The sequence below is a fragment of the Bacillus rossius genome (assembly GCF_032445375.1).
Source record: "Bacillus rossius redtenbacheri isolate Brsri chromosome 4 unlocalized genomic scaffold, Brsri_v3 Brsri_v3_scf4_1, whole genome shotgun sequence".
Lineage (NCBI taxonomy): Eukaryota > Metazoa > Arthropoda > Insecta > Phasmatodea > Bacillidae > Bacillus > Bacillus rossius.
Genome location: NW_026962010.1, coordinates 25,027,465 through 25,044,546, shown reverse-complemented (window position 1 = coordinate 25,044,546; position 17,082 = coordinate 25,027,465). Strand labels below are relative to the sequence as shown.

At 35.5% G+C, this 17,082-nt stretch overlaps 1 protein-coding gene across 2 annotated transcripts in view; it reads right to left on the bottom strand.

Annotated features, from left to right (window-relative positions):
• Positions 1-2,531: 2,531 nt before the first annotated feature.
• LOC134541654 (sorting nexin-2) overlaps positions 2,532-17,082 on the bottom strand; it is a 105,554-nt gene continuing 91,003 nt past the window's right edge. For both annotated transcript variants that reach the window (XM_063385242.1, XM_063385244.1), the window contains 2 exons: positions 9,886-10,038; positions 2,532-3,285 (listed from right to left, as the gene is read on the bottom strand). In XM_063385242.1, the coding sequence (XP_063241312.1) occupies positions 3,235-3,285; positions 9,886-10,038 (204 nt within the window). In that variant the 3' untranslated portion in view covers positions 2,532-3,234. The remainder of the gene's footprint in view (positions 3,286-9,885; positions 10,039-17,082) is intronic.

Here is a 17,082-nt window from a genome sequence, read left to right as displayed (position 1 = left end):
TGAGACATGGTGCATTTTCGGTTTGGGCTCATCTTAAGCCTGTTTTCGAGTGGGCATTCCAACAAAATATCAACTTGACAAACATACACACACAGAGTGATGGGAGTTGTTACACAGTATAGGAATAAATGTTCTGCATAATATCAAAAAAACTAAGTCATATATTTCCCAACATTTCAGTTTTTACTTGGAACTACACCGAGTCAGGGCATGGTAAAGGTGCTCCTGATGGTATTGGGGGAACGTTGAAACGAACTGCTGACCGCATAGTTGCGCAAGGCAAAGATGTTGAAAATTTTGAGTGCCTTGCAAATGTACTGAAACAGCATTATCCAGGTGTGAAGATTTTTGAAATTCAACACAAAGACATTATTGCAATGGAAGATCTAGCCAAACATGCAGGAAATGTTAAGTGTTTCGCCGGCACAATGAAAGTGCATCAGGTTATGTTCAATTCGGCTTTTCCAGTTCTACATTTCAGAATTTTAAGTTGTTTTGAATGCAAAAGTGAATGCTCTCACTTCCGCTTGGGAAAAGGTTTTCAACTTGAAACATCTGCAGCTACCAGTAATGTAATGCAATACAAACCAGAAAGCAAAACATCTGTTCCTTCTTCCAGAAACCGCAATAAAGGTACAATACTTTTTCTACCTACAGAGACTGACAAATCTGTTTTGTTAGGCTCAAAGAAAAACCTCTGATATGAAGATGTCTATTCATCATCGGATGATGATGATAATCTAGGGACCAAAAACTCTCTTCCACTCAGAAGTTTTGTCCTAGTTCGTTTTAGCAATGACAAGAAGAAAAAGAACACAACAAAAATTTGCCAGTTCCTGGGAATTATCCAAAGTTGTGTACAAAACAATGAAATCGAAGTCATGTTTTTGAAAAATTCTTGTGGGGACAATACATTATTTTATGTAGATGAAAATGATGTATGTTTTGTATCTGTTTAATTGTTGCCACTGTCACAACTCCTATTGTTATTAACAAAGAGTGTAGGATTTTTTATAAATTTAAAGACCCAATTCGAGTCTTCTAATGACATGCCAAGGCTTTATTTTCCCTTAATTTGTGGTAAGATAAATATAGTGTACGTAGTTTGTAAAACTAGATTCAAATTGTAATTTAAACTTGGCATAGAAAACTCACGAGACTGATTACATGCTTTTATAGCAACTGATAATGCTTAAATTAGTATTTTAATATTGAAAGTTGTACATTATTCAATTGAAAATTATGTAACTTTGGTTAAGAAACAAACATGTTGCCAAGGAAACCAGAATATCAGAACGGAATCATTTCCTCATACTACATTTATCATTCCCTCACACGTCATTCCCTCACCCATCATTCTCTCACATCAGAGAGAAAAATTTTTTTTTATAAATGTGTTGAAATTCAATATTGTTCACTGCCCATATAAGTAGTCAGTTACTGAGGTCTTCTGGTTCACTTTGACTAAATAAAAACCATTTTCAAAAAAAAAATTTTTACGACTGTCTCAATATATATTTGCCCTATTACATGGAATGACCCATATATATATATACATATATACACATATACATGTATATACACATATACATAGATATACACACATATACACACATATACATACATAAACATATATACATTTATAACCATATATACATTTATATACACATATACATTTATATACACATATACATTTATATACACATATATACATTTATATACACATATATACATTTATATACACACATACATTTATATACATATATACATTTATACACATATACATTTATACACATATATACATTTATACACATATATATACACATATACATAAACATATATATACATATACATACATATATATACATATGCTAACCTCAATTATATTGGAGCACTTGAAAAAGTATATATGTAAGCACAATTTTTTTTCCTAATATTTACGAATAGTAAATAATAGTAATCAAAATATTCAATTTAAATCACTACTGAATATAATTTATTAGCACATACATAATTCACACTTGTATGAAACTAAAACACAAGTTGTGAATGTAGAAACTAGAAACACGTGGATAAATATTATAAATATGGAAACAGTGATCAGAGGCGACGAGCGTGCCATCATGTGCGACTAATAGAGGTTCCATTTCTATTTTGTTGGTAGATTTTTTTTGAGACTTAATAATTTAGCAGGCAGCTTCAACCTGTTAATTTTGTGTTACAGTGATGTGCGCGCATCTTAAACTTTCACTCTCATAATTTTTTCATAACGCACCTAAAGAAGTATAACTTTTAAATTTAATTTTCTAGTTTAGTATGCTGGTTAGCAACATGCAAAGTTGCTACCAAATGTTATGCATGAATACCATGCAAAATGTCAACCAGATGATCGTGCATGGTTGTACCTCAAGATTGAGAGAAGTTGCCAAGGACTGAAGTGAGGCCGGCCCACAGCGAGTCAGCTGGGTGTTCACTGACCTGGGCCTCAACAGCCAGGGTAGGCAAGGGTAGTCTTAGTAAAAACCAGCTAATTCAGTATACATACTGAAATTTATTTCACCACAGAAAATACAATGGTATAATAAGGAACAATACAATATATCAAAATAACAGTGTAGGTACAGAAAAGCAGAAACTTCAGTTAATTTCTAGCTTTCACATACCTATGAAAGATTCCAAGGTTTATGTCTGGAATTAAATCTAACATATATTTTTAGAAATATGTGCAAAAACCATTTTGATAGAAGAAAAAGTATTTGGGTGCAATATATGTATATCTAGGAAATATAATTCATAATATTTAGTTCATAGACTACAAAACAATTTACATAATGATTGTTGTAGCAACCTTAATATTTTGACTTCATCTTTAAATACTCTTAGTAGATACACACACATGTAATATTATTATAAGTCTATTTCTAAGAAAAATCAAAAATGTACAAAAATACATACACCCTAGTCAAATATTAGACAGCCACTGACACAAAAACACACAGGCATGTGATGTTCCAGTACTGCAATACTTGCACGATTCCACAATTTGCAACACGCCCATCCACCGGAACACTAGCCACTAAACACACAGCACGCCTCGCGCACACCAACCGTGCCAGGAAGACTCTCGAAAGCTCAGATACTTTCACAACAGTCTGCAGGAATTCAATAGTGCAAGAATGATACTTCCACAATCCTTCTGATTTACCGACACACTTGACCCACACTGAAACTGTTTCATGCGATTGCTTTCGCTTCAGGAAGGTACTGCTCCCAGTATTTTATCAACTAAAACAGAAAATTTTTTTAGGGAATCTCAGTATACATGAAATTCATAACCACAGATACATTAAACAACAAAGTGTCATATTTCTCATAATATCTTGCACAACTTAGAACCTAATAATAAACTATTCATAATTATTATGAGACAAATGTTGCTGCAAAAAACTCTGAAAAGAAAAATCAATGTGCTAACATAGTTCATGTTTGTAATTACAAACTGTAAGTAGTATGTAAAAAGGCTTCTGGGCTCAGAATCCCACACGTGTGTGTGTGTGTGTGTGTGTGTGTGGGGGGGGGGGGCACAGAAAGTTTGTTTTTTATATTACACCATTCCATAAGTTAACAGCATCTGTTGGTAAACATTTTTTTTTTTTTAAACAAAATATCAAAGAATTATGTGCAACGTGTAGGAAAACAAACAATATAGGATATTCAGTATATTCATACTATTTTTTTTTAGCTTATGTTGGATATGGATTAAGCTTTGCCTCCACATCATTGTGGTCATTAGAGAAGATGAAAGATGAGATGAGATGAGAATGGAATAGAGAGGGAATTATTGGGTTGGGGAAACTGGAGTAACCCCAGAAAACTCACTGCGCACTGCATTTTCCTCCATGTTTCCTGCTTCATATATTCTCAGAAATATATGTTTGGCTCTGCTTGGAAGGAAAATAGCCTACTCCAAACTATGTACTTTGCAGTTAAGCCTAAGAAGTTTTGATGTAATTTATTATCTGTGTTGTAGGTTACATGTTATCCTCCCAATATAATTGTACCATTGAGGTGTCCATTAATAACCTACATAAATATTATCTTAATATCTTATAAATATGATTATATCTTAATAAATATTATCTTATTATCATAAATATTATCAGCACTGTTTTCATATTATTTGACAGGCACCACACACTGCACACAACTACTGGCATATGTCACGACTACAGTGCCACCTGGCCGTCTCCACTAGCACCAGAGTACGTGCAGATGCAGTGACCCATCTCAAACTCATCTGGCTGGATGCTGCCGTCTCGGCTACTACACTATTTGAGAGAAGCAGCACTTCTTCCTCTCCTTTCCCCATCTACACGAAATTCACCACCAATCAGCACCGCTTTTGCTCCCCATTGGTCACCCCTCCTTCCGGCCAGACATGCGATAAATGAGCAGGCCACTGAATTGGTTCGTCATCCAGTCTCCAACCCGTGCTGTCCCTCTAGACGTCACCACGTCTAGTTTCTTCTTCTGCATGGTGCATGGTGAATGCCTGCACTAAAGACGCATGCATCCTCCAGCTAAGAGAGCATGCTCGACTCCTGTCTCCCAACGATTCGACCGATGGTGAAAGGCTATTGGGACCTTTTGGGCTTACTGCTTCCCACCACTTTACTGGAGCAATATACCCTCTTTTATCGCATAATAGTCGCATCCATAATTTAGGGCGTCAAAATTTGGATAAAAAAACTTCTCTCGTAAATGTCGCATGATGTTTTTGATCCCTCTATTAGATTCAGAGCGCTTTGTGTAGGTATCTTTTCCATATAAAACGGTGTATTTTAAAATAGCAATCTAATATTTATTCGGAAATTAACTATTTTACTTATTTAACTAACGGAAATACGAAGCTATCTGATGTCTCCATTTTCTTTTAAAGACTTTTTAAACGTTATAACCTTCATCTGGTCGTCTGCATCGCCGCGGTGTACCGCTTATAAAAATGTAGCCAGCGCTAGTTGGCATCATTCATGTTTGGTTATGTTGCTTCCCGTATAGAGCGCACACATGTAGTCAAATATCGATATCTCGCCCAGTGCATGCAACGCGCACTCTGTCGACTGCCGAATTAACTACATTTGATAGCCCGCCCTCTTTCGTGGTAAGTGTGTACTACGACAATAGTTGGGCGTTAGTTCAAGTCACATTCAAGTGCCTTGCGCTCTGGTCACAGATTTTGTTTTTCTATTTGAAGTTGAAGAAAGGATTTTGTTGCATGAATTATTAATATAAATGGTTTGGAGTCCTCTTGTATACTCCACTTTTTTTTTAAAATAAACGTACTTTCCATGAACGGGTTTTGTATTTATGAATAACTTTACCTAATAAAATAAATTTTTTTTCCCACATAATTGTTGCACCCCTACTTTTCAAACTTGATATTAGTATAAAATGTGCGACGATTATGAGAGAAAACACGGTATTGAAATGTTAACCACTGTCGGCTGTTTCCAGACCTATCCCCTCTGTGCTTACTTGCCTTTCTGGGGCACTGCGCAGCTGGCGCGAGTAGAAGATTGTAAAATCTTCACCGGCAGTTCCGAAACCTTTTTGTATTCCCGTAACAGTTTGCAGTATAGAAGCAGCTGTCTTAGTGTTTCAAGGCCAGACTTGGCTACTGCACACTTTTGGTACGATAAGTGGCTTAGAACCAAACATTTCCCTCACTTGTCTTTACCGACTGTTGAAACAGGAAGCAGGCAAAGCTGTTCTTGGCATTCATGCTTCCCGTGACTGTTTCCTTGTGGCGAGGTAGCTATGGAGACCCTGACATCATCTCAACCCCTTGTCACCCCCTTCCTGATAAAGTAAACTTTTGAATTGAAGGGGACACTTCAGGAAAGGTAACTCATGATGTTGCTCGAGATGGGCCAAGCCGAACACTTGAGCCAAGTCGAGCAAGTAATTTCAACCAAAATTTTGCAAACACTAGTGTGAAATCTCATACTTACGATTTCCCACAATGCAGTTCACTTAAAGTTTCATTATTTTACATAATAACACTAATTGGAAAATGTATTATCTCCAATCATGCTATTATCATTTCATGATACAGTAGAACCTCGTTAATTCGTGATGGTCGGTACCGAGATAATCACAGATTACCGAATTTCACGGACTAGCGATTAAAAGCCCGGAAGGTCTTGTCAAGCTTCTCAGACACCGGCGTGCAGCTGGGTTAAGGCCAAGGTCATGTGACATAACATTTCCCGAGGCTTACTGCGCCTTGGGAGCAGATTGATAAAAAATAGTAAACTCCCCATTATTCGTGTTAATTGGGACCCGCCGATGCCCTGATAATTGAAATCCTATAACCCCTGAAACACTGAATCTTAAAAAAGTTATACTTTTGGACGTTTCCATACCACTGTGTCCACTCATGTTAGAGGTAGAAGTAGTTGAAAGGCCTTGAGTTATAAGTTAACATATTTGTAGCAATTTATCTCCCTGCCATCTTCGGAAGGACAGATCACCACGTAGTGATGGTTGGGGGAAATGGGCATGTGTGAAGCACAAGCCAATCGGTCCATATCAGGATGTAAAATTTAGTTGTAGGCTCATCCAAAGAGATGGCCTGGGAGGGAGGGGGGGGGGGGGGTGGAGTTGAACCCACACATTTGCAGTGGGTAGCACTGAATTTAAACCATTATTTGAATGGTGGGAAAATCCAAAACCACAACAGACAAACTAGTAGCATGAAATCAACTACGGCACTACATCTAGGAAAATGAACGAAAGTATGTCACTACATCCCGAGGCCCGCGCTCAAAATAAAACAACTCTTGGATGATCATCATGCTGGCAGAAAAAAAAAGTGATGCTAAGGCTGAAAGACCTGGGTAGACCTGAAGTGGGGGAATAAGGTGGCTGCTGTCTCAAGTGTCGCTGATTGGTGAAGTTTGGAACAAATGCAGCCTCTTAACATATAGTTTATAAAGTGCCAGTAGATGGTGTGCAATGCTCCAGAAAAAGGGAGTAAAGGGAGGGAGGGTTAAGAGGGGAGAAGGTGCCCTGGTGGCAGAAACCATAACTTCAAACTACGGCAGGGGTAGTGGTCGATGAGTACTGTCAAATAAAAGGGGTGGGGGAGGGGGGGTTCTGGTATACTTGAGCCCGAGGAGGGAGGGGAGAAACCTGGCTACGAAGATGGCTGAGGTGCAGAGGGAATACAAGGATGGAAAGGGGGGCAGCAGAAAAAGCTGGTGTATGTGATGGCATGTTCGAGATCCGGCGTGGAGACTGTGGCCAGCATGGTGAAAGGACCACAGGTTATCGTCCGCTGCTACGCAAATGTCTGGAAGGAAGTGGGCCTCTAGAGCAAGAAAACAGTCTGGCTTGAGCACCGGGTAGAATAAAATGAAAAGGTCTCTCAAAAATCTAAAAATGCCCAAAAATGTTTGGGTGAAACCCATGCAAAAATACTAGCTCATTGAAAATTAGGGGGGTAGGGTGGGGGGAGAAAGAATTGGTGCCATCAAATCCGAGAATGTGGCACACACACAGCACAATAAAATCAGGGAAACAAGACTTATCAAAATTCATTAACGTGGTTGCACTAGTTTTATTACTGTTGGATCCAGACTTAGTTATAAAATATGGATGTATAGCTATAAATAAGTATTTAACATAAAGATAGTCTAAAATTTAACTCAAATACCCTCTTATTGCATAATCGTCACACACACATAATATTTGTATATTTTAGGGTGTCAAAATTTTGAAAGAGAAAAAAAAAAAAAAACCCCTCTCGCGTAAACGTCGCATGACGTTTTTGTTCCCAATATTAGTTTCCGAGTGCTTTGTGTGGGTACTTTTTCCATATAAAAAGATGTATTTTAAAGTATAAATCTAATATTTATTAGGACATAAACACTTATTTAATTAACGGATAACGTAGTTGATATGTAAATTTTCTTTTAAAGATTTTTTAAACATAATAAACATTATCTGTTAGTTTGCATCACTGTGGTGTACCACTTACAAAAATGTAGCCAGCGCTAGTTGTCATCATTTATGTTTGGTTATGTTCCTTCCCGTATAGTGAACGCAAATGTAGTCAATATCAATATTGATCTCTCTCCAATTGCATGCAACGCGCACTCTCTGTCGAGTGCCGAGTTAACTAAATTTGATGGACCGCACTCTTTCATGGTGTGTACTATGACGATAGTTACACGTTCATTCAGGCTCGCATTCTGATCATAGATTTTTTCTATTTAAAGTTGAACAAAGGATTTTGTTGCATGACATTAATTTTAATTGTTTGGCATGTTCTTTTATACTTCACTTTTTAAATAAACATACTTTCCATGAATGGGTTTTGTTTTTATAAATAATTTTACCTAACACAAAAAGTTTTTTTTCGCATAAATGTCACACCCCTACTTTAAAAACTTGATTTTAGTATAAAATTTGCGACCATTATGCGATAAAACACGTATCTTTATCCATTTACTATTTAATCCTTGTGGGAGGGGTGAGAGGTGGGCAACATGCCCGTAGCAACTCCCCCCCCGCGTAACCGATTCACCACTAGTCGCTTAAAAATGAATTATGCAATTTTCTCAATCTTTTTTAAATTATGTTTAACACAAATACAACTTTGAATGAAAAAGATGCCCAGGAACAGTTTGCCACTTGGAACTTGCAAAACCTGGTAACAAGCAAACTGCAAAATGTGGCAACCATGTTTCCTATAAACTTTTCAGAGTGCATCAAATCTTGCAAACTTTTATGCACAATAATTTCTTTTACCTTTGTGTAACACATTAGCTCTTTTTGACGTGACGTCTAATAAATCGATTAACGCCGGCTGCACGTACGAAAAAGTGTTCCACTACGGATGTGTCCTGTTTGCTCATTGTACGCATGCGTGGCATCTCTCTTCATGCTCATTGTACGCATGCGTGGCATCTCTCTTCATGCTCATTGTAAGCATGCGTGGCATCTCTCTTCATGCTCATTGTAAGCATGCGTGGCATCTCTCTTCATGCTCATTGTAAGCATGCGTGGCATCTCTCTTCATGCTCATTGTAAGCATGCGTGGCATCTCTTCAAATTGATTGTAATAACCATCGATTTGACTTTTCAATCATATTTTCGTCGTTTGAATTATTAATATTATGTAATTTAACGATTGTCCACCAATTTTCAGCACAATCAGTACGGTTATTTAAAAGTAATGTTGAATATTCAAATACGTTTTGAACCAACAATGGTGTTTTACAGTTACACATAATAATTCAAATTACACCAGGGATCTTTTGCACAATGTTTTAAAAAATATTGTAACACATTATAAATAAGTTTGGTGTATTTGCGATGTGTATTTGTTATAAAAACGAAATAATATTATTCCCCTATCGTGAACAAAATTTTTATAAATATATATAAGTATATAACATCTAAAACTTTTATAATTACGTATGGCCTCGTGGCCGCGCGGATATAACAGCTGACTTCCAATCTAAAGGTTATCGGTTCGAATTCCGGCAACTGCGAATTTTTTTGTACTTGTAAAAATAAATACAGCGCACGTAACATTTCAAAAGCAATAAATATATTTGAATTAATGAATGCAAATAAAAGTAAATATATTAATCAAACTACATTTCATTTCACTCCTTTGTATCCATACAAAATAGTGATAATTCAATAAAAATTATTCAATTTTATTCATAAAAGTATGCAATAATTTCATCACTGTATTGTTATGATGTCACATTAAACTATCGTCTGTAAACCGACTTTACAGACAAACAATTTTTTTTTAAATCAGCACACTAGCATATACTGCTCCTGGCAGATGAGAACTTCATGCCTTACCTGTTGTTGATGTGTCATCAGTGTTTCAAGGTAATTGATGATAATAGCCTTGAAGTCTTTTACTCTGTTTGCTTCAAATCTTTCCATTTCTTTCTTTATCATTTTGGAGATGTTATCAAATTCTTCTTGACCACGTTCAACTTTGGCTTCCCACTGAAAGAAGAAAAATTACTAGGCAGGATTTGACTAAACTAAGCTTGCAGCTTTGGTTTTTATTGTTATTTCGGTTCCTATTTAAGTTTTACTTCAAGAACCTCAGTTCTTGGTGTGTGTGTGTGTGTGTATATATATAATCTATATATATATATATATATATATATATATATATATATATATATATATATATTTATAGTGGAGACAACACACACAATAATGCCACAGACATTTTGAATAAAGAGTGCATAAATAGTCTCTACAAACTGAGAAACAGAGAGATGTAAGGATATAATAAAGGAATCTTTTTAGATTAATTAATTCAATTATTTTGTTTTTAATGCTTTAAATTTTATTACGATTAGCCAACTTGATAATGTTCCAAATAATAGAGTATGTAATATTGTAATTTAGATCTAATTAAAGAAAAATGGAGGGAAAGAACAATCTGCATTAGTAACATAAAAATTGATGAATTTTATAAGGGCCAAAGTTCTTAAGAGTAGAGGCGTAAAAGTAACGAAAAAAAGCTTACCCGTATGTATTCGTTACTATAACAATTAGTACTCGTTACTATCGTATTGTTACGTTACTCGTTACTTCTGATACTGCATAACATGCTATGTTATGTTGCAGCAACGAATCGAGTCGTATTGCGTACGCGTACAGTATGACGTTGCATAAATAGTAATAAATAGAATATAAACAATTAACAATATTTGATAATTAACAGTTTTTGTTAACCAAGAGACAATTAAATCTCATTAGAGCGGCTTTTTAAAGAACAAAAAAAAAGTGAATATACGTGATAATAAAAACCAAAAACATACATATTTCTAATTTGTAAAAAATACTTTCTTACGTTGTTTCTGTTCCAATCTAAAACTTTGTCTACACACACAATACCTTTAATAAACAGTAAAAAACTTGGACGATGAATTTCCAAATTATACTTTACTTAATACTGACATTGTTCTTTGTAACGTAAATTCATCGAATATGCGCGCGCATGCGTAAAACATACGAAAAATGCGAGTAACGAAATGCAGCCGTGTGTAACGTTTCGTTACTCGTTACTAGATGGCGCACCTGTTACTCAGTACTGAATACATACGGTTTGCTACAGCTCTACTTAAGAGTGGTAGAATACAGATATTTAACATGCTTATGAAAAAATAACCGCGTCTAAGAAGATTCCAAGATCTCTTATTAAGGTATTTCTAGGGCCTCAAGAGACCCTGTTGCACCCTTTACAAAAGTCCTCACTAAATAAATATGTAATCTGTAGTAAACACATGTAAGAAGGTACCTGTGTATTATACTACCTGGTAACTGGGTAATATTTCCTCGTAAAGGATATTATCTCAGTTTTATTCTTGTTAAGACTAACTAAACCATGTATACACCAATTATTAATTTTATTGATATGTTGAAATAATAAGCAGTCATTAGGAGTACTAATTTTCCTGTGAATTTTCAAATCGTCTGCTGAAAGATGTCCGGTGGAGTAGTTTAAGACACTGGTGACATTAATAAATATATTAAAAAGAAGACAAAGTGCCACCCTGAAATATTCCAGAACTAACATTGAAAAGAAAGGGATTATTATTATTATTATTTGTAGATACAAAAAACTACTGTTGATCAAATAACTGGAAAACCAATTTATATATCACATAAACCTAACTGAGATAACCTATCATCATCTATCAAGTAATAAAGAGTGGCTAACAGTGTCAAAGGCTTTGACCAAATCGAAATAGCAGGCATTTACATTTCCCTGATTAATTACTTCATTATATATGGGACTGAGAAATGTAATTAAGTAGTAGCTGTAGATATTCCTCTTCTGAAGCCATAATGACTACTAAATAATATATTACTGAAATGAAAATTAAGAAAAATGACAATTTATTTTTCAAAATTTTAGAAAATCCATTAAGTAGAGAGATTGGACAATAATTGGACTGTTTTGAACTGTTTTCATGGATTGGTGTTACCTTGGATATTTTCCATTTCTTGGGATACACTTGTGATTTCAATCTTGTATTAAAAATATGTTGTAGTAATGGTGCTAACGAATGGGAGTCACCTTTCAATATGAAATTCGGAATGCCATCAGATCCTGTTGATCTTGATGTTTTCAGGACCTTAATTCCCCAAAGGACATGACTTTCAGAAATGGTTGGTACAGGTACAGAATCAAGGCCTATATCAGTATTAGTTACAAGCGTAAGACAGACACTAGAAAAATATTTTGCAGAATCTTATGACAACACAGAAATATCTTTACATGTATCATTGATTTTTAAGGAGTATTGATCATAATACCAATCCTTCAATAATTTAAGTAGTACCAAAATTGTTTGGGATTACTCTACATTTTGTTATTAGTTACTCTTGACCAGTTAATTTTATCCCGTTTTATAATGATTTTCACTAGTTTCCAGTAATAATAAAAAACTAATAAAAACTTATTCCTCTTGTACAGTTTGTGATAATGTTTCTTATATTTTAAGTAATTGATATTCGGATACATTTTTTGAAGATAGTGGAATAAAAGTATCAATTTTATCAATTATACATTTAGATAGATGGTCAACAAGTTCATTAACATCGTAAGATTTATAGAAATTTGTCCAATCATTATTTTTTATAGAATTATACACACAAAGATAATTGCTCTATTTATAATTTATAAAAACAAAGGATAAGTTAATATTATGTAGTGTAGTGTCAACTGTTAAGAACTTTTAAAGGTGGATGATATACTTCTTTGATTAGGAAATCTTCAGCATTGGTCACAGTACATTGGTGTATATTATATTAGCATTGAATATATAATAACGTATAGAAGTCGCGAGGGGATACGATTTATTCTGCCGGTTTTGGAATCCAAACTGAGGTAGTTGGAAGCTCCCCCGCCAGACAGCTCTGCTTTCGAAAAAAAAGGCACTCGTGGTTAGTGTCTCCCGCACTATAGTATCGCTTGTCTCAAGGTTGCGTGCGTTTTCTCTCTCTCTCTCTCTCTCTCTCTCTCTCTCTCTCTCTCCCTCTCAATCTTTTGTATTTTGTTTCCGTTGCTGTGTGGAGGTCCAGCGCATTGACAAGGCGGGAGGTTATGCTGTCAAAAAGATGCGTAAATATATTTAACAGAAATGTATTTTGTTTAAAGAACTGAAAGCAAAAAACAATTCCTTGAAATATTACACAATTATTTAAAAACAGCCACATAAATCAGTAATTCATTGATGTTTGATTCCAGACGGTGTAATAATTAAAGAATTTGAATAAAAATTAGTCTAATTGGATACAAATATTTTATTCACCAAATTAATTAAAGTACCTCAAATAATTTACTTTAATATATATTCAACCAAATGTATGCAAAGCGGAAATACATACCGGAGAATGTTATATAAATAGTTGATCAGTGTAAATCTGTGCACGAACTTTAGTAAGCTATAACTAGAGTTCCGTAAAAATGGTTTTATTTTTTACCACATTTAGTTTTTAAGGTTAAGCATTTCGCTGTTATGATTTTTTATGTGGTTTAAGTCTCAAATATTTGTAACGGTTTTTTGAAACGTATAAATAAGTTAATTGAACAGATTAAATTTATTTTAGTTACACAGTGCACACTTACAATAAAAGAAAGTTATATTAACTTCTCAATAAAAAGTGTTTTTGTAACATTCACATGCAACTTGTTTACATATTAAAATTAAAAACAGGTGTAATAAGATGCTAAAAAAACTATATTAAGTTGGCCTCATTGAAACCAAAATTAAGAGATACATGAAAAACAAAAGCAAAGTCACTTAGTCTTTGTTGTAAGAAACCATTGTACATATTTCTGCATTTTCTGGTGTAAGTCGTCTTCTCCGGTCAATAACAATACAAGAATACGCTGAGAAAGACCTCTCAGAATCAGCATTAGATGCAGGCAGCCTCAGCAATTTGAGTGCAAATGTTGCAAATTGAGGATAATCTGCTCTGAGAGAACAGAATTTCAGAGATCAACATTCTCGTATTCTCAATATTTGGATCTTGCAGCTGTTCTGCAGTTATTCGCTTCAGGACCCTTAAACCTTCCAATTACACATGATGGTTCCAATCTACATTCCTTGAAAGTTGGCAATTTATGCAATAGTGTTGTAATGTCTTTCATTTGACTGGCCTACGAGATGTCTCGGATGTAGCATTCCACTGCAAGCATGAAAAATGCTTCTAGCAGGATCCGAAGACATCAACGTTTTCAGTTTAGTTTCACTTTGTTGAGCAGCTGTTTTCAGTTTATTTACAACCTCAGCTTGCTTCACAGTTCGAAGAACAGACAGTTTCTGTTTAATAGCATGTGAGAAAATTCCATCTTTGAGTAACTCAAGCTTAGTATAAATGTCTTCCAACTTGCACTGAAGTAAGTGTGATGTCAGGAATGAAGTCCCTTCCAACAACTCTATTAACTTGGTTAATTTTGTACAATTCTCAGCAACAAAACAAGCTTGAACTCTGACTTCCTGAATTTCATGTTGAGTCATGTTATTTATGTCTTTCACCCCTGAATTGTTGCAATCAACCATTTCATTCATGAATGCAATTATATCGTCAAAATGTTTGTCAATGTACACCACTGCCTTAAACCAAGATTTTCAACGTGTTGGTACTGGCAGAGGAAACAATTTCACTGCTTGTGGGTCTTCTTTATATCTTTCACTTAAAAATGTCAGGTACGCATGTCTCCGTGTTCAAGAATGCACTTTTAACATTTATTTTTAACATTTCAACTTCTTAAGTGTATGCTGCCATATGATGCCAACAAGATTTATTTTATGTGCCCAACATTGTATATGGATCAAATGTTCACCAATAACACCAAGAAGAGTAGTAGCACACTTATTCATATATGGAGCTGAATCTGTCACAATTGCAATACAGTTTTCAAACTTGACATCATATTTGTTCAGAATTTCAAGTATTGCCTGAGTGCATGTGGTTGAATTGGCAGTATTCAAAAAAACTGAGGAAGCCAAATACACATCTTGAGCTGATGAAGGTTTCACTGTTTTAAAAAGGATATTAAACACACAGTTTCCATTTTTGTCCGTGGTTTCATCACACAATATTACCAAGTCTTCATTGCTGATGTTTTCATTGATTCCCTCCATCATTTTCTGACCGATCAAAGGGACATATTTCCTTCGCAATGTGTCGGCACAAGGTAAATTTCCACCTCCAGTTATGTTACCAGCTATCCAGTTCCGTAAGCTGGGATGATCAAGTTTTTCTAGAGGAATTCCAGCAGCAATGAAGGCTTCAGCGGTGTTCTTCACAAAATATTCTTTCTCAGTTTTTGCCTTCTTAGAAATTTCTTGCGCCTCTGTCATAAATTGTCTGTGTACCAACATCGTACATTTCACTCAACTGTTTGGCAGTTGATCCTGCATCTAGTTTTTTTTAGCACCGCAATTTTTTCTTTGATAGATTAAAGTTTTATGCCACCGTTTTGTGCTAGGGCTTGCACTATCATTAACAAGACATTTTCTACCGCTCGTTGTTGAAAAAAATACAGTAAAACCCCTTATTTGCACTTTTCAGGGAACCCCAAGGAAAAAGTGTAAATTGCGGGAAAGTGTAAATTGTGGGAAAGCACTTTTATTGGCAGTTAATGCTAAATTTTAGCTTAAAAAAATGTATCAGCATTTACTGGTGCTACAAGACAAACAATAGTTGTTTACAACACATTTAGGGCACTGCAAAAATATAATTTTCTTAAATATAAAAAACAATTCAACATAAAGCCTACATTAAATTTTCTCTAGTACTGTTTTATAGGTATAGTATAAATTCAACGCATTGGGCAGCATTTGCTTCAATAGAACACCTATTTTTAATTATTGTGTTTAAAGTACTAACAGGAATATTCAGTTCCTTGGCCAAAACCACTCGGGTACCCACATGCTTGTCAAACTTCTCAATAATTTTAATTTTATCTTCAATAGATAAAGTATTTCGTGGAACTTTATACCTATCCATCTTCAATCAAAATCTTGCCATAAATAATATTGTGAACGATAAAAAAACACGTGCTAACCAAAACGGACGTTGACTAATGTAAACAATGAAAGCCATCATAGATATGTACTGTACATAATGCAGCACTACTAAATATACGTACTGTGTATGAGCGCTTTCCGGTAGTATCGATAGCTCAGCGCTTCGGACTATGCTCTGCTATGAGAGTGCTCTATGACACCATAAATAAAACCGTTTGTGGTTCTGCTACGAAAGTTCTCTATGGCAGCAAAGATTAAAACGTTAGTAGAGGAGAGGCACCATAGAACTTGTCGATACATCAAAACGAAAGGTTACAGACAATAGGCGAACTACTTCAAACTTTTCACATCTATGACTAACGTGACGAGTATTTACATTTTTACCGTGTTTTGAAACGTACATTCCGGGTTTTTTGGTTATGTAGCGGTGTAATTTCAGGGAAAATGCAACACGAAAGTTAATGTACAATAAAACGGACCTACATAAAATGACGTTATTTGCGGGAAAACGTAAATAACGAGAACGTAAATACGAGGTTTTACTGTACACTTCACTACTGAACACTATTTCGTTTTGAACACGGTGAACTGCGAAAACATATCCGGCTGTAGACAAAACACAAATTAGCCGACTATGCACACAATCGACTCGGCAAACTGATCCCTCTCCCATTCTTGTTATCACTTTGCCTGGGTGGTGGGCGGCCTTCTGAGGGAAAACCCCTTCCCCACAAAGTCCGATTGGCTGCGGCCCTACCAGTCCTTCACACACCCACTACCTTCCCCACCCATCCCGGCCGCACTTCTACCGTCCCCTCCCTCCCCGGACACTCTTCTTCCCTCTCCTCCCACCCTGGCCGCCCTTGATTTTTCCTTAATCTCTCATGCCATTCTTTCGACGCACTGTCCATTATTCTTTGTTCCATAGTTCCAACTACCGGTACAAGTACCGTCCTGCAGAGTTAGGCAGCCCACGCGACATTAATTT